Below are 18,788 nucleotides of genomic sequence, written 5' to 3'. Positions count from 1 at the left end.
TTCGGCCAGCTAGCCTGCCTGTGCTCTTTCTGCATAAATTTCTGCGCCCCTGCGTCCTGCATTTCCTCCGCTTTTCCTGCAGGCTACAGTGTGCACTTTGCACTTTTTGGGGCCTTGGATACCTCACCCCACCCCCCTTTTCCAAATTCCAACCATCATCCATGCAAAACTTAATGCTCCTCTTTGGATTCCTTCTAGGCTCCAGCTTACAACCCTCTCTTTAGAGTCTAGACTTTGGATTCCTTCTCTCTTTAGACTTTGACTGTTTGAACTTTGACCCTTCTCTCATCTACAAAAGGTGCTCCTCTCCTCCATGCTTCCACACCAATTCAGTAAGCACTTACAAGTTACCATTCTCATCTTCCTCTTTCTCGCACCCTATTGAAGCATTTGCCATTCTCAAAGAGTCAAATCTCATATCCCATCCCCTCTATCCCATACCCTGTCAAAGCATTTGCCATTCTCATCTCCCATTCTCTCTCTCTCACTCTTGCTCTTTCAACTTTATACCACAACTTTATCCCAACCCTCGGGCCTCTCGAGTCTCCCTTTCAACTTTCAAGACTCAAGTTTCAACTTTCAAGAGTCAAGAGTCGAAACTCAAGCATCTCTCTCTCTCTTTTTTTTCTCTTGTAAAAGGTAATTGTATTAATTACGAAAAAAAAGGTACAAGTTTACATGATTACAAGATACACGATGGCTCTAAGCCATCGAGTTACAAAAGTCATGGCAAAGACACAGAGGAAATTGCCATATGCCAAGGAAGTAAGTTCTCCCCAGGGAGTAAGTCAGAGTGCCGAATGAGATCTAACTACCAATGCAGGAGACCTCTAAGCCTCACAATGTGCCGGAACATTAGAGGCCAAATCAAAAAGAAAGACATTCGGAGTGGTCCAATTGTGCCAGCAGTCCCAATATCTAAGAAAGTGAAACAAGATCTTCATATGCGATTGTGCCGGTGTGGGGTATTTGGGCCGTACAAAAACTCAATCAAAAGGGCTTAGGGAGAAACCAACCACCGCTCGCCAAACCGCTGACAAGAGTGACCAGATATTCTTAGCGAGAGGGCAAGAAATAAATCGATGACGGGCCGATTCCACACTGGTGTTGCAAAAGAAACAATTGCCGTTGTAGATTCGACGCTTGGAAAGGGCGGAAGCAAGAGGAAGACCACCAATCATCACCCTCCAAAGAAAGACCTTGCATTTGAAAGGTGTCTTGTTCAACCAGCCCTCCATGACAGTTGCCTTCCACCATGATTGAGATTTACGCAATCCCCATACAGTATTAGCTTTAGTAACCAGCCATTGATGATCTTTAATCAGAAGATGATACACCTGGTTAGCTAAGGCCTTTTCCAAATTCAAGCGACCTGTAAGGTCCCAGTTCTGCCACGATCCAAAACAAGGACAGGGAACGGTCGTCTGCTCTGGAGCACCAGCAAAAGCTATTCCCATAAATCATGATATCCACGAGGGATTCTGAAAAGCCTCTTGGTTGTATGAAACGATATCAACATGTTGGGATGTAAAGGTCCTTTATTTACCTCCGTGTATTTTACACGTGTATTGTTATGTTGTACATGTGAATGCATCCTTACGGACCCCAAGTATAAATACATTTTATTCTTTGTGTACCAACGCATTTTGTTGGTACACCCAATATGTTCGTCACTCTTACTCTCACTCTCACTCACCTGTTCACTTCCTCTGCTGCAAATCTTTACGCTTCCGCTACCCACGCGCTCCAACAACTGGTATCAGAGCTGAGGTCAAGGTGCTCGCACTCCTCAAAGTCCGCGTGAGACATCACCAGCTCTTCGCTCGTGAGAAATCCGTAAGTCGTCACTCATACAGGTCAGGTCTTCACTGTTTCAGGCATGTGTATGTGCTGGACAGTCAGGCGACAGTGTTGCAGGTCACGTTTTGTGCAAGCGATAGCCTGATAGACAGGCGACAGGTCGTTTTTTGATCAGGCGGCAGTCAAACAGGTCACGAGCAGCCAGGACAGGTCGTTTTTGACCAGGCAGGCAGTCTCACGAACAGGTTACGAGCAGCCAGGCGCAGGCTGCACAGGTCAACGCTGGTCGCAAAAACTGCAGCGATAGGCTGCGTGGCACCAGGCGCAGGCTCCACAGTCACGCGATGCAGTTTCGGCACGTTTTCTAAGCAGACGACAGCTCACGCAAGGCTGTGTGGCATCTGACGGGCAGCACGACAATCAACGGCTGCAGTTCGACACATTTTTCTTCCAGAAATTTTTACATTTTTCTAAGGTTTACTGCAAGCAACCCTTTGGCCACTGACAGGAGTTCGCGCACACAAGCACAGTTCTCAGATTTGGTCAAATTTGAACCTGGAAATTTGGGGCTTTTCCCAAAGTTGATGTTGTTTATGCTCGATAGTGACATCTGTGTCAAAAATTGCAGACATTGTGCGCATTGACCTCAATTAATTTGGGGATTTTTCAAAATTTGTTGGAATTTTGCTCATCCGAGTAAAAATTCTTGGCATTGGACCAAGGAAAATTGGGGCTTTTCATGTATTGATGCAATTTTGCTCAGCTGAGTCAGTTTGGGTGACATTTGCGCACATTTGGACCTGGAAATTTGGGATTTTATGCAGATTTTGATAAATTTCTGCATTATTTGCCTGTGTAGTGGCTGGTTTATGTCAAAACAGCAGAGGATTATTGCTGGTTATGCAAGAACAGCAGTGTATTTGCTGATTTAGCTTGTGCTCTTGCAGTTCAGTGCTTTTACACTTGTACTTGTGAAAAATGGCTACAACTTCTTTCAGTTTTGACATTAAAAGTTTGATGGAAATCAAGCGATTTAATGGTCAGGGCTTTGATCTTTGGAAAGATCGTATGCAGGGCATACTGTTCTTAAAGGATTGTGAGGATGCTTTGCAAATGGATAAACCCGCACAAATGTCTGAGGCGGATTGGGCCAAAGTCAATAAAAGGGCTGTGGCTTATATAAAGATGGGTGTCACTGATGACATTTTGACAGACATTAAGGGTTTAGACATTGGTCATGCAATATGGGAGAAGTTCAAGACTACCTATAAGATCACCACACATGTTAATTAGGTGCATTTAATGCGTAAGTTGGTGAATATGTGGCTGGATGAGTCCAAGCCTGCAGTTGAGCACTTGAGTGCATTTACTAGCATTTTAAATCAGCTCAAGGATGCAAGTTTGGATTTTGATGATAAGTTGAGGGCGATCTTTTTGATCATGACATTGCTTGACTCTTGGGAGACTTTGATTGTTTCTCTCAGCAATAACCCCAATCTCACATATGATGGTGTGAGGGGTTCCATCTTGAATGAAGAAATTAGATGTAAGTCTAGTGGAGAAGGCAGCAACTCAGCTTATAATGTTAGTGGCAGGGCTGAAAAGAAAAATGCAAATGCTGGACAGAGAAGCAAGAGCAAGAGCAAAGGAAAAGAAAAGAGTGATGTTACATGCTATCAGTGTGGTCGGAAGGGCCACAAGAAGCCTGATTGTAGGTATTACAAGAAGGAACAAGAGAGAAAGAAGAATGCAGGAGACAAAAAGAAGAAAGAGGAAAAGACAGATGCATCTGAGGCAAGTAAAGGCAAGGAAAAGGCCAATGTGGCCTCTAGTGTTGTCATAGAGGAGCTCTCAGATACAGAGACTGATGTATTATGTGCAGTGGATTATGATGCCCTTGTATGTCACATGCAGGATATGCAGATCACCAAGGCTGATGTGATTGATGCACTTTTGTCAGTTGATGATTGTGTCACTCAGACTTGGATTGTAGACTCTGGTGCCTCTTTTCATGTGACTTCATGCTTGGAGTGTTTTGCTACTTTTGATGCAGGCTGTTATAGCAAGGTTTACCTTGGAAATAATCATGCTTGCAGCATTGATGGGATTGGCACCATACACTTTTCTTTGGATAATGGGCAAGAACTTGTGTTGAAAGATGTCAGATATGTGCCTGGCATCAAGAAGAGTTTACTATCTGTTGGACAGCTTGACTTGCATGGTTACACCATACTGTTTGGTGGTGGTTTATGGAAATTAAAAAGGGGTTCCATGCTGATTGCCAAAGGAACTAAGAAGGGCACTTTGTATTGTCTGCACTGTAAAGCCTTGAATGGCAAGTTTCTTGCAGTTGCTGAAATTGGCTGTCATTTGGAGTTATGGCATAAGAGATTAGGCCATATGAGCCAGAAAGGTCTTGATGTTCTTACCTCTTTGAAGAGGGTTGATGGAAAAGGCTCTAAACTTGATTTTTGTAATGACTGTCAGTTTGGAAAGCAAATGAAAATTTCCTTTTACTCTGGTGTCTCCCGTAAGTCAAATGTATTGGACTTGGTGCATTCTGATGTATGTAGCATGCCTTTGAAATCGTTGGGTGGTGTTGCATACTTTGTCTCTTTTATTGATGATTGTTCCAGGAAGATTTGGGTTTATTTGTTGAAAAAGAAAAGTGAAGTGTTTGGTGTTTTTAAAACATTTCATGCATTCGTGACCACTCAGACAGGTAGAAAGTTGAAATGCTTGAGAACTGATAATGGGGGTGAGTTCACATCTAATGAATTTAAGTCATTTTGTGACTTGCATGGGATCAAGAGGGAGCTTACAGCCCCTTATAGCCCTTCTTCAAATGGTGTGGCTGAAAGATACAATAGGACTCTATGTGAGAGAGTGTGGTGCATGCTGTCCACTGCTAATCTCCCTCATGAATTTTCGGGAGAGGCACTTAAAACCGCGGTTCACATTTGCAACCGCTCTCCAAACAGGTCCCTAAATAATGGCATTCCTGAGGAGGTTTGGTTTGGCAAACCGGCCTCATATGACCATTTACGAATATTTGGCTGTGATGCTTTTGTGCATGTTAGAAATGAACTGAGGAATAAACTTGACCCGAAATCCACCAAAGGCATTTTCATGGGTTATGGTGATGAGGGTGAATTTGTCTATAGAGTGTGGCTACCTCAATCCAAGAAAATTGTTCGCAGTCGTAATGTTGTGTTTAATGAGGCAAAGTTGCTAAAAGGTACTTTAGCCTCTGATGAAGACATGAAAAAGGTCAAAATTCAGAATTTGCAGCCACCTATTACTTCAAATGATGAGCCTCATGGTGCTGTACCACAAGCTGAAACTGATGATCAGCCGGTTATCTTTGAGCCAGATGATGATGGACAGCAAATAGAAGCACAGGGAGGTTATGGACAGCAAGATAGACTTGCTAATTATGAAATTGCAGGTGCTGGAAATGAAAATAAGGTGCTGTACAGCATGAACAGCATGCTGAAAATGGCTTACAGCAGCCAATAAATGCTGAAAATAACATGCCTCCAGATGTAGATCCGATTCCTGAGAATGTAGATCATTGGGTACGCAGGTCTACACGCCTAAGAAGGCAGCCACATAGGTATGACCCCTCTTTGCATTATGTGATGCTTACTGATGAGGGTGAGCCTCTGACATATAAAGAGGCTAAGTCATGCAAATTCAGCAATAAGTGGGAGCTAGCTATGCAGGAAGAGATTAAATCTCTGTATGCTAATGATACTTGGGATCTTGTGTCGTTGCCAACAAATGGGTTTACAAAGTAAAGGCAGTTGATGGGAAACCCAAGTACAAGGCAAGATTGGTTGCCAAAGGTTATGCACAAAAGGAAGGGATTGACTTCCAAGAGGTCTTCTCACCTGTTGTGAAGATGACCACACTACGTGTGCTTTTTGCTCTCACTGTTGTATTGGATTTAGAGCTGTACCAAATGGATGTGAAAACAGCTTTTCTACATGGTGACATTGATGAGGAGATCTACATGAAACAACCCAAGGGTTTTGTAGTTCTTGGAAAAGAGCAGTTGGTGTGTAAACTAAAACGCAGCTTATATGGGCTGAAACAAGCACCACGGCAGTGGTACAAAAAGTTTGACACTTTTATGCTCTCGTGGGTTTACGCGTAGCCATGCAGACCATTGTTTATATATGAAAAAGGATACAGATGGCAGCCCTATCATACTTGTTTTGTATGTGGATGATATGTTGCTAGCTGGGAAGAGAAAGACTAGCTTGGATGCTCTCAAAGATCAGCTAAAATCAGCTTTTTCCATGAAAGATTTGGGGAATGCAGAGCATATATTGGGCATGAGGATTCGTAGGGATAGAACGCAGAAATTGCTGTTCTTATCTCAAGAAAAGTACATTGAAAAGGTACTGGACAGATTTAACATGGCTGAAGCTAAGCCTCTCGGAGTACCCTTACCTCCATACCTTAAGCTTAGTAAAGCCAACAGCCCAAAAGACGACATGGAAGCCAATGCTATGAAGGGAGTTCCTTATGCATCAGCTTGTGGCTCTCTTATGTATGCTATGGTGGCTACTCGTCCAGACATTGCTCATGCAGTGGGAGTTATTAGCAGGTTTATGTCAAATCCTAGCAAACCACATTGGGAGGCTGTCAAGAGTATTCTTAGATATCTGAAGGGTACACAAAGAAAGCGTATTTGCTATGGGCAGGGTGCACTTAATTTGCAGGGTTATTGTGATGCAGACATGGCAGGTGACTTAGACACTCGCAGGTCCACTAGCGGGTATGTCTTTACAGTTGCTGGAGGGGCCGTTTCTTGGTGCTCCAGGTTGCAGAACATTGTCGCACTGAGTACTACTGAAGCTGAATATATATCAGCTACTAAAGCTTCTAAGGAAGCTATATGGTTGAGCAGACTTGCAGAGGATCTCGGCATGTCTATGAGTACTCCAGTGTTGGGATGTGATAGCCAGAGTGCTGTGTATCTGGCTAAAAATTCCATGTATCATTCACACACAAAGCATATTGATGTGCGATATCACTTTATCAGACAGATTCTGGAAGATGATCTAATCACATTGACCAAGATCAAAACACAGGACAACCCTGCAGATGTTCTCACTAAAAGTCTAGGCAAGGCTCAGCATGAGCATTGCATACGACTAGTGGGAGTTGGTTAAAGGTTCACTCCGGATCTTTAAGTGGGAGGTTGTTGGGATATAAGGGTCCTTTATTAACCTCCGTGTATTTTACGCGTGTATTGTTATGTTGTACATGTGAATGCATCCTTACGGGCCCTAAGTATAAATACATTTTATTCTTTGTATACCAACACATTTTGTTGGTACACCCAATCTATTCGTCACTCTTACTCTCACTCTCACTCACCTATTCACTTCCTCTGCTGCAAATCTTCACGCTTCCGCTACCCGCGCGCTCCAACACAACAAATTGCGACTGGCAAGGGTGGCATTTGCAATTGAAGTCAGGCCCAAACGTGCCATGCGGTTGAATTTTGGTCTGAGCTCATGTTTGCCTTCCTAGGAAAGCAATCTCGAGGCTACCAACAATTCCAGTTGAAAAGAGTTAGTATGTAAGCGGGCATCCTCTGGATGCCATCAAGCCTTCTGGAGGACCAATTTCCAGGAGCATACCAAATGAGCGAGCAGGGATGAGGAAGGACTAGAAAACCGGGAGTCTGCATTAAGAACATGCTACCAGGAGCTCCGAATTTGGGTATTACCATGTACAAGCCTGTGATCCTCAAGAAAATAACGGGCTATAACGACCCACGGATGATGATCCACGCACATGGCACGAAAAAGAGACTAACAAAGAGCTAGCATATGAGTTTTGGCATCCAAAATAGCCCCACCACCCATGTGTTTGGGGTTACATGCATTCACCCAAGAAATCCATAAAATACCTACATGCAAGGAGTCCTTCCATAACATGAAACAAATGTACTGAGTGAGAGCATTCAAAGTGGTAGTAGTCCAAGGCAACAATGGCTAGTCCCTGCCAGCCCAATGACTGTAAATCTGACTTCGTGCAACTGAGAATGGCTGATTTGAAAGCATTGATATGAAGACCAGACGCCTGACCAAAGAGCGTCCAAACATCTAATGCTTTGCGAAGATTATCCTTGTCCGCACGCAAAATCATAAAGCTGTCATCAGCCAAAGATTGATTAATGAAGTGTTATCCACAAGGAAGCGACAATCCAGCCAACTAAGTCAAAGCTACCATAGAAGATAACATTGAAAGAACCAGATGAGTCGCAAGGGCAAAGAAGAGAGGACTCAAAGGGCAACCTTGTCTCACAGAGCGTGCAGGACAAATGGCTTGGTAACACCGCCATTTAGCATAACTCGCGAAGAAGCCGTTGCACTAATGGTGTAGATCAAGCGGGACATCCGAGTACCAAAACCCATAGTAGCCATAAGTTCTGCAATGAAAGACCAGTCCAAATAATCAATAGTCTTTTCCAGGTCCAATTGAATCAATACCACTTCCTGATTAGAGTGCCTTGCATAGTCAATATCCATTTGCACATTTAAGATATTATGCAAAATGTTTTGGCCCATTATGAAACCATATTGAAGAGGATGCACAATGGTCGGAAGATGCTTGTGGAGCCGATTCGCCATCACTTTGAAAAAGATTTTATACATTGAACCCATCAAAGAAGTTGGTCTCCAATGTTTCAACATTGACGGCGAAGGAACTTTTGGAAGCAGTTTGATAAGACCGTTTTTCCATGAGGGAGGCATGAACTCCGTTTCCCAAACCTGCTGAAACATAGTCATCAATGGTTTCTCCAGTTGAGTAGCAAAAACATCAAAGAATTCATTGGTGAGACCATCCCAACTAGAACTTTTATCCTTGGGCAGGCGTAACAAAACATCCATAGCCTCCTCACAAATATCTGTCTCCAAAGTAGTTTGCATATCATGTGGAACCTGATTGTGGACCAAATCATAGAAAACTGAACGTGCATGAGTAACTTGGTCAGAAGGTGAAGGAGAAGAACCAAGAAGGTCGAGAAAATAATTCTTGTAGATATTCACAATAGTCTGAGGATCAATGACCGTTTGACCTTTTGGATCCTGGAGTCTAGTCATATTTTCTCGAGTAGAAGATACATGTAGAGCTCGAAAGAACTTATGAGTCTGACATGCACTATCTTGCAAATTCTCAATCAAATTTTGCAATTTGGCCTGCTGATAAGATTCCAACTGAAACTCTTTAATAAGATCAGCCAAACGCATCGCCAATGAAATACATCATCTAGAGTGTCCACCAGCAGAGAACGAACCAAAGCCAGTAATTCCTCCGCTGCTTGTCGACACCGCCAACAAAGGGAGGTATGATGGATCCAATACTGCCGAGCAACCCGCCTCACATTAGAGAGCAATCGTTCAAACAAAGCATTGCCCTCAGAGGAGAAGTCCAATAAGAATCTATCAATCAATTGTTGCATATAGCCCTGAAAGATTGAATGCTTCAAATAAGACGAGTTGAAACGCAAAGGGAGTCTATCCAGAAATTGCTTAAAAGGTGCAATGGGTTGTGTAAACATCTCAAGCTGAAGAAGAAAATGGTCCAATAAGGCATATTGCTACAACACTTTTATTTCGAGCATCTCAGGAAGAAAATCATCATTTTGCATGATGTTCATGCGGTCCAACCGCGACCATGTAGTTGCATACTGCGCAGAATGGAAAGTAAACCCTGTAGAAGAAGGGTGTAACCAAGACCAGAGATCTTGCTTAAGTATGGCAAGAGCAAACGCATTCCACACACGCCTTTCCGGAGTGTCCATCAACGAATGCTCTGATGTAGATTATGAGGAATCAACACACATATTAAGCCCCCATCAAAAAACCCCGTCTGCTAAGTGACAAGGTCTGCAAAGTATTCCAAAGATCCCGGCGGGACAAAGAATCATTCGGAGCATAGAGGTCAAGTAACCATAAGATCTCTCCTTCAAATAAAACTTCAATCACCACAAAACGGCCATATACATCATTTTTAAGAAGAACAGGCTGATATTTCTTATGTACAATCATAAGCACGCTAGAATAATGCATGGCATGTGTCCCTGCATAAAACAAGCAAAATCCATGGCAATCCACTTCTTTTCCTGCTTCACTGTGACTCTTGTGCTCAACAGCATACAAGACATCCCACTGATTCTCATGCAATACCGTCCACATGGCATGTTGCTTATGGCGAGAACAAATACCTCGCACATTCCAGGTGGCTATCTTCATCTGTATTCAAGAAAGAAAATCATGTACGAGGCACAGCTTGCCTCAATTTAACATTTTCTGCTAGAATGTCAAGGACTCCCTCATCCAGAAAATCAGCTAGTATGGCAAAAGAGTTCTGACGGCTAGATTTGGAGGTAGACGGTATATCCACTGTCTTGGGGATGGAGCGGGAATAACGATGATCCCATGGGGTAATCGCGTTATCTCTAGTATCAAAAGCCAACTTAGCAGGTGGACCCTTTGGACCGTCCGTATATACTTTCCTAGTAGGCTGATTACGGGGAGCAGAAGAAATCATAGTATGAGCAGTGTGCTGTGAAGACAACATTTCTTTCCTGCGCATATAAGTGCGCTTGGAATCTTGTGAAGTCGTAGGCACAGGATCCGCCATGCCAGCATCAAACCTTTTACCTTTTTTTGCACGTACATCTATCTACCCAGTCATTGCCACGGGAATCCAAACGCGAAACATGTTGTTTATCTTTATCCAAAACTTTAGGTGGTTGGGTCGCATCCTACGATGGAGCATCAAGCACCATATCTTCCATGGACAACACAACATGCTCAGCATCTAAAGCCGGTTGCTTCTCAGAGCATTCGGCCATAAAATGCCCCAATTTTCCACACGAAAAGCAATGCCTTGCAAAGTTACCCCATTTCAAACGAAAGTGCAAAGGATGCATGCCAGAGCAATTAAGACGTAACTAAGAAAGCCTTTTCCTAGCAGTGTCCCATAACATACACAAACGATTACGATTCATGTTTTTGAGGCTCAAGGGGACCAGAACAATGCCCACCACGGCCATGGCATCCTTTAATAGTGGCCAATAGACAACTGGACAATTTTCCACTTCAACCCACACCAGGCATTAACGTCGAAGCAGGCGCTGAAAATCTGCCATTGGGCGCCATGGCACAACATGGATCAAACGGTGATCAAAGAACAAAGGCAGTTTAACCAGGAGATCAGCACAATGCTTCTCAGATTTCAACAGGACCTCATAAAAGCCTCGGGGCCCAACAAAAATCTCTTCAACACAATCCCCTTGTAACAGACTGTGCAGCCATTGGCGAATACAGGAAAGCACTAGGATTCTACCAGTGAAGAAGAGTATAACAGCACGTTCATAAAACACTAAAAATGAGTGCAAGACATTTTTCGGATCCACAGTGACTTCAAAAACATCTTCATGATTATGTTGAACATAATCGCCAAGCAGAGTGTTGGCAAACTCCAGCAAATGCTCCCAGTTAACATCTTGAGAATCCACAAAATAGAGGCAACCTGAGCATACGAACATTCCGGATGATCCATTGTCTCTTCCAAAGTATGCTTGGTGCGTTTGCTTGCAGGCTGGAAGTCAGGACCAGGGGGCATCTCCTCTGTGCAAGGAACCATATCCTCTGGTTCCTCTGTATCAGAATTTGGACTGAGAGCTGCCACCGTTTGGTAAAACCCATATCCAAACTAGCCATGTTGTATCACTACTTGTGCCAGTCAAAAGCCGAGCTAGGAGCTCACGGGAGGCAGAAACAACGTAGGCCTCTCTCTCTCTCTCTCGGGCTGAATGGATCTCGCACTGGACTGATGAAGGGGCTCAGGCAGCGCGCGCTGGGCAGGGGAGGCACATCCACAAGCAAGGAACACGACGCACATGACCGGGTGCTTGAGAAAGATTGATGAAGAGAATGAGAGGATTGATAGAGCCCTTGATTCTATTCGGCCCGCATGGATAAAATATGGTTGCTCCATTCTCACCGACGGATGTAGTGATCGTAAGAAACGGGACATCATCAACATACTCGTCTCATGTCCACTCGGCACGCACTTTTTGCGGGCCGTAGATACCGGCAAGAGGGGGAGAAAAACGATGGGCGCATTCATCTACCGCCACATTCGACAAGCTATCATTGAGGTATACATTGCAATTTGTGTTTTAAATTTATTTCACTTTCTTTCATAATAATAAATCATAATATCATCATTCATGATTCATAATTGAAATTTGATTTATACATAACTTGTAATTTGTAAATTGTGGTTGTAGGTGGGCCCCTCAAATGTAGTGCAAGTTGTTACTGATAATGCATTGAATTATCGGCGCATGGGCCGTTTACTTGAGGCCGAGTTCCCTACCATTGTGTGGACTTCATGTGCAAGTCATTGTTTAGACTTGCTCATGGAGGACATTAGGAAGCTAAAGTGGGTGAAGAGGGTGGTACGCAAGGCTACATCAATTGCCACATTCTTCACGGTAAAGGTAAAGGTGCTTGCAATCTATCGTGAGCATAGCCACTTGAGTTGAAGAAGCCTTCTTCAACTCGCTTTGCTTACGTGTGGTTATTGCTGGAGCGCCTTTATGAGGTGCGGTCCGCCTTGCGCCAGACAGTGGTGTCCACTCTATGGAATGAGTGGGATGAGCATGAGACAGAGGAAGCCAAAGCCATGCAGCGCTTGTGCCTTAATGAGCAGTTTTGGCAAAAAGTCCGTGCCGTTGTCATTGTCGTGACTCCCGTTTATAGGGTGTTACGTATGAGTGATTGTGAGGGGTCCACCATGGGCCTTCTCATTCACTTCTTTAGAGCGGCATTGGCAGAGGCACGTGCTTGTACAGTGATCACAGAGACACAGTGTGCACATGTTTTAGAGATAGCAAAGAGGAGATGGGTGTGGATGCATAAGCCTATCCATGGTTTTACCGCATTGGTACATCCAGCCTACAAGTCACCGGCGGTCATGGATGATAGAGAATTCCGTTCAGATCAGCTTGCTTATTTGACTCGTGTGGTCCCTGTTGATGACCACAATGCAGTGCTAGAGGAGCTAGGATGCTATGCAAATCAGAGAGGGCATGTGGCTTTTGCTTCTCCCACTTATTGGAGGAGCGAGTCACTTGTGAAGCCTTTATTTTGGTGGCAAAACTTTGGATACGCACTGGAGACCCTTCAGCCCTTAGCCATGAGGGTCCTTGCCCAGGATTGCTCTTCGGGTGTATGCGAGAGAAACTGGAGTACCTATTCTCTCATTCATACAAAGATTCGCAATCGGCTTAGCACACGACAGTTAGAGCGGCTAGTCTATTGCCGCACTAACTTACACATGATGAGGGCTATGATGAGCATGGGTAATCCGAAGCAGGTAAAGTTTAAACTCTTAATCATAACATTTAAATTTTGTTATTTTAACTTTTAAACTTTGAAGTTTGAAGTTTAAACTTTATACTTTACAATTTAGACTTTAGCATTTAGTATTTACAATGAATCATGATCAATCTTACTTTCATGCATCACTGCATTGATGATTGTCTAGGTGAATGTTGATACATTCAAGTTGACGGGCGACACTCTTCTGAGTGTACATAAGGAGGTGGACGAGGAGGAGATGATTTTTGCAGATCTCTATAGAGAGCTTATAGCAGCAGATACTCGTAACACTTGCAATCAACGTGCTCGTGGGTGAGGAGTTCGAGTAGGTGGTAGCAGGGGCATGGTCATTCGATGCCCTCCATCATCGAGGAGAGATGGTTCGAGTGGCTTACAGACATATGTAAGACGGGGCTCTAGTAACCAACATCCTGTGCCTCATGATGACATCCCCCCCTTGCCTACACAGCCACCACCTAGGGAGCCATCATTTGATGATGATGGTAACCTCATCAGTGAGGATGAGTATGAGTGTGTCTCATCATCGGATGCCGAGGAGTCATCTTCAGACTCTCTTGATGAGCACTCAAATGGTTCTGATGATGATGATGATGATGATAGTGATGCCTCATGATTCATCATAGATTCATTCATTCATATGACATGTCACATAGGTCTCTCTTTTTTTTTTGTATCAGATATACTAGACTGTAGTTGTATCGCATGTTTTGCGTAGCCCATGCGACCGCGATGGTCACCCTCATGTATTCATCTTATTCTGTAATTAAATGGCTATTTCCACTTTAAACATGTATTTTATGATCTATCGTTTAATGATTTATGGTTTTTGTTATTTTAAAAATCATCTTAATTTTTTTTCTTACTAATATCGTACCATACACCAATTAGTACCGTATTTTATCGTACCATACCGTATCGTACCTTTTGTACCTGATAACTATGTGCACATCTTTCCATGCTGCAACTCTGATATTCCAACAGATTTTGGTTGCTCACACCAGAAGATGGTAACATGTCATGCAGACTAGCTTGCAGTAGAAGCAGCAAATTGAATTGTTGAATGAAATCGTATCGTACACCCTAAACCTGAGAATATGATATTTGTCTGGGTGCATAATTGCTGGTAATGTGATAGACATCTGATGGAAGACCATCTTCAAGATCCACTGATGAGCTTGTGGAACCTCAAAGATGGAACCTTCAAGAGATTGATTCTGAAGTTACATAAACAAGATCCTTTAATGGCTATCACATTAAAATCAATGTTGCACTCTTCTCCTTTATAAGTCTTGCAATTGAGCAAAGTCGTTTGCATTTTTTTCTTCAGCTTGCTAGCTGCATCCATATCTCTGATAAGCTTGTTCACCTATATCACTCATTCTCACTCTCGAAAGAAATCTAGGATTTCTATACACAACCTAAGGTGTTTTTCCTGCAGAAGTATTCACATTATTGTTATATGCAGGCTCCGATGTAGGTAAATACTTTTTGCATTTTATAATCTTTACATGACCATAACAATTAGGCATTTGAAGATTTGTTGTCTCACTTTGTTCATCCTTTGAGGATGACCCTAAATAAAACACCTCTAGAAAATTGACCATGGATCTCTCTCCCGGACTATGTTTTGAAGCCTACAAATCTTAAAGTAGATTGAAACCAAAATATCGGCTAAAGACGAGGGTTTTTCATCTTATATCAGGATGCAAAAATGGAGGATACAGCGCAGATCGTCCGTGCCTTGGCAGTCCAGAATTTCTGCTCAGGAAATGTGCGAGTCATTGTAGAAGTCTTGGAACCAGCAACTCAAAGTAGTGCTGTATGGAATCACTCTAACAAGGGATGTATAGAGGTTATTTGCCTTACGAAAATCCACTACAAGATGTTATCTCGCAGGCAAGTCCATGCACTCAGCCTTTCCAGATGCTATTTAAAGTTTGTGGTCATCTACTTAGAGAAAGAGTAATATAACTTGAAGCTTTTATTTTTTGATCCGTTCCTGCTGGTCTATGTGCAGTTGCTTCATCAGAGGATTTTACACTTTTGTTACAAACTTGTTTACATATGGGATACGAATGAAGCAATTAGCCAATAATCATTTCTTCTCAGAATACATCAACAGCTTTTCAAATAGTCTTTATCCTTGCATCTTCCCCGCTGTGTTTTGTGGTTTACTGTTTGAAGAGGTCAATCAATCCATCATCCAGAAGTGTAATATTGCTCCTCTTGTTGAAGCAGTATTTATAGAAACCTCTTTATTTCCACAATGTGATTGAGAATGCAGGTAGAGATCTCATCAAAGTTTACCTGCAGGTAGTGGACTTTTTCTTCACTGCATACAATGTTCTGCTCATTGGCCTGGATATACCCATTATAAATGAGCTCAGTGGACAATCTGAACGAACAGTACTACTTTACCCTAAAGGCCATTTTATTGACAAAGATGATGTTGGACTTGTTCTGGCTTCAAATCTGCAGGCTGTACAATCTATATCGGCACTTGCGAAAAATGAATTGAGAGAAGGGATTTTTCAAAACGTGTTAGATTACATAAAAAAACTAGGCAAGTTCAATGACTCACAGGACAAATTGGACCTGTTAGAACAAGTGTGTGCAAGATGGACACATGAAAAGTCCAGGGCTTCTATCTCAAGACAACTTGTGTTGGAAGCTAACATCCCAGATATTGACCTTCGTTCAAGAGCTGAACCCAGCAGCCCTCATGGGCATGAAAAATTGAAAAAGCATCTGGTAAATGTCATGTACAGAGGTTTACTTGAGCAAAGTGGGGAAACTGTCCCAGCAGAACTTGTTTACTGGAATAAGGGTGAAGACATGGAAGAGATTAATACATACAGTGAGGATAAAATTCCAGCCCCTCAATCTTCTATCCAAACAGCAGCAGAAGAACTGCTTGCATGGCCACCTAGTTTGCAGTATGGTAGACCACATCCAGCTGTTTTAGAAAGAAAAACAGATGTCATTCTGAAGAACTTGGGGGAACGCACAATATCAATTGTAGAACTTCATATTCCTCATTTCCTTGTGTGTTGCCAAGGTAGCTGGCCCAATAACATCTACTACCTTTTGGCAGGATTGAGGTCACCCGCCTTTCCCAAGCTTCCTGTTGTTATTCTGCACCCCCAAACTCCTTCAGCATTTCAATGGGGCTCAGTTGGCATTTTTGATGATATCTTCTTTCTTCAAGGATCACCATTGTACGAAGTAGACCTCTTACGTGCAGGAATTCTCCAGTCAGGTTCTTCATTAACAGTGTTTTGCATATAGATGTTTTGTAAAGCTCCTGTAGATGGGAAGTAGCAATGCAGAGACAGTTTTTGCGATTTTTTATCCAAGTCTTTAATATGTTGGTGTTCCCTACTGCCATTGCAGAAAAGGTGGTGGTGCTGGTTGACCAGGGCGTCCTAGTAGATATCAGTGGAAAAGGAGATGAGGAAGATGCAAGAGATGCAAGGAAATCATCTGTTGCCTATGCTAGTGATGTGGACAACATAGTGATTGCAGCAAACATTGAGCAGATTTTCGGCAAACAGGTCCATAAATTGATAGTAGAAATGCAGCATGCAACTGCTTTACATTATCTGCAGCCTCAATATCCACTTTCCAAAGATAGAATCTCCATGACGGACTACAAACGCAATCCTCATGGGCTTGTCTATTTCACTCTGCCTTACATTGAAGGCAAGGCGGTCTCTGGCAGCATGCTGGGTTTCTTACTGTAAGCACTAATATGCATCTTCATAACACGTGTGTATTGACCCGACTGGGTTGCATCATGAATACTTATGTTGCTTAAATGTAAGAGTATTGTGTCGCACAGATTCAGCCCCAGTGTTGGTGCATGCGAATGGTGACTGACTGTTCGCATCAATACTCTTATGTTCGCTTAGATGCTGCATGTGAATGTAAACTGACTGTGTTGCATCATATATTCTTATGTGGACTGACTGTGTTGCATCATATACTCTTATGTTTGCTTAAATGTAAGATTATTGTCTGGATTGATCAAATGCATAGAATCACAAGGTTAATTCGTCCTTCCTTTTTGCTAACGATGCATTCCTTCAGGCGCTCTACATTCTACAACAAGAACACAGTCCCCATCATAGAGCAGCTTGTTGACGGGGGGCCTGTAAAGCTTTATGAAGGGCTCAGCAAGGATCACATCAGAGTTCTGGACCAGATTCCAGTTCCGAAGCAGCACGCAAACCATCCATATTCTGACATGTTCTTGTATCTCCTCACACGCCATAAGATGCTAGCGTTGGGTCTTTACAGGCCACAGGGAACCTTAGGCTCGGTTGTGCCATACGTGCATACCAACCCACAGAACGAGACAATTCTACGTGAAGACGATCTAGTGTTTGTATTGAAATGAGCAGGCGAGAGAATAATGTAGCTACAACCAGTGGCTGCTTTGTCTATAGATCCAACCACAAGTCTTAACATGATACTAGGAGGTAGAGCTTTAGCTCCTTGCAAAATCTTCAATGTATAGCCTATTAGGAGATAGCTAGTAAGCTCACGCACCTATCTATTGGATCTAGGGTAAGGGAACCAATTGGGGAACAAGTGTTAAAAACTAAACACTTTTGAGGGTAGTAAGGTGATCAAAAGAAATAGGGAATATGCAGAGCATATTGCTTGGGTGTCACTCATTGATTTGCCAAAAGGTGTTGCATTATTAGCTCTCAAGTGTATCATTACCTCCCAAAATTGTATCATTAAATTATGTAGAAGATTTTTAAAATAAAAATTTCAACATTGGACTTGTTTGGTTCCTCTTCATTGCCCCTATAGCCTCATGCATTCAAATCTCAAAAAAAAACAAAAACAAAGTGTAAAATCCCTGCGCCCCCCCACCCCCCAAATACATCTTTTTTTCTTAGGTGTTCTATAGTCAACTCCAACTTGAAAAGAAAACTTGTAAGTTCCCACAAAGCCACTAAGTGCCAAGGATCAATAATGTTTGTCCCAAAGTCTAAGGAGTAAGAGTGATATTGAAATAATGCTCATCCCAAAACATGTAACAACTTTTGGTTTACAACTAATCATAATTTATAAGCCTCAATCATCTAAGTAATGACTTACAAGTTGTATTTTATGATTGACGCAACATATGAACTAACTATGGTAACTTACATATAGTAATGGAACCTTAATACCATGACTTTCAATTATTTATTATGAGTCAAAACCTCAGTTATATGTTATAGAGGATATGTAGCATTCTTTCTTTTCACGTTGCTTTGAGAATGTAAATATTTGTGAATGCTAATTTACTAATTGATTTTCTCCATCATGTGTAAAGTTTAATTTGTAAGAGTTCTTAGTACAATGTTTATATGGTCATGATCTATTGTTCTTACTTTAAAGAGTGTGATTTGCCTTTATGGCCTAAAGTTATACTTAATTTATTTTAGTATATTTTGGTTTTCAAATAATAGATTGAAAAAATGAAAGTGAAATGTCTAGGGATTCATGAAAACTTTTACAATTCCTAAAGCATGGGCAAGTCTTAAA

At 42.4% G+C, this 18,788-nt stretch overlaps 1 protein-coding gene and 1 pseudogene across 4 annotated transcripts in view; both read left to right on the top strand.

The window, feature by feature from the left end:
* LOC148011263 (uncharacterized) overlaps positions 1-18,029 on the top strand; it is a 188,612-nt gene extending 170,583 nt beyond the window's left edge. For 3 of the 4 annotated variants that reach the window (XM_087670538.1, XM_087670540.1, XM_087670541.1), the window contains 5 exons: positions 14,947-15,140; positions 15,262-15,430; positions 15,558-16,503; positions 16,638-16,983; positions 17,334-18,029. In XM_087670538.1, coding sequence (XP_087526664.1) covers positions 14,947-15,140; positions 15,262-15,430; positions 15,558-16,503; positions 16,638-16,983; positions 17,334-17,643 — 1,965 coding nt within the window. In that variant the 3' untranslated portion in view covers positions 17,644-18,029. Of the gene's footprint in view, positions 1-14,946; positions 15,141-15,261; positions 15,431-15,557; positions 16,504-16,637; positions 16,984-17,333 lie in introns of those variants that run through there. The other variant, XM_087670542.1, reaches the window with a different exon arrangement.
* On the top strand, positions 12,149-13,857 carry LOC148011264 (uncharacterized; annotated as a pseudogene).
* Positions 18,030-18,788: the final 759 nt, after the last annotated feature.

This window comes from Lygodium microphyllum, chromosome 28, assembly GCF_053477565.2.
Source record: "Lygodium microphyllum isolate KBCC chromosome 28, Lygodium_microphyllum_v1.1.10, whole genome shotgun sequence".
NCBI lineage: Eukaryota > Viridiplantae > Streptophyta > Polypodiopsida > Schizaeales > Lygodiaceae > Lygodium > Lygodium microphyllum.
Note: the sequence above shows the minus strand (reverse complement) of the source record. Positions and strands in the feature narration are given on the sequence as shown.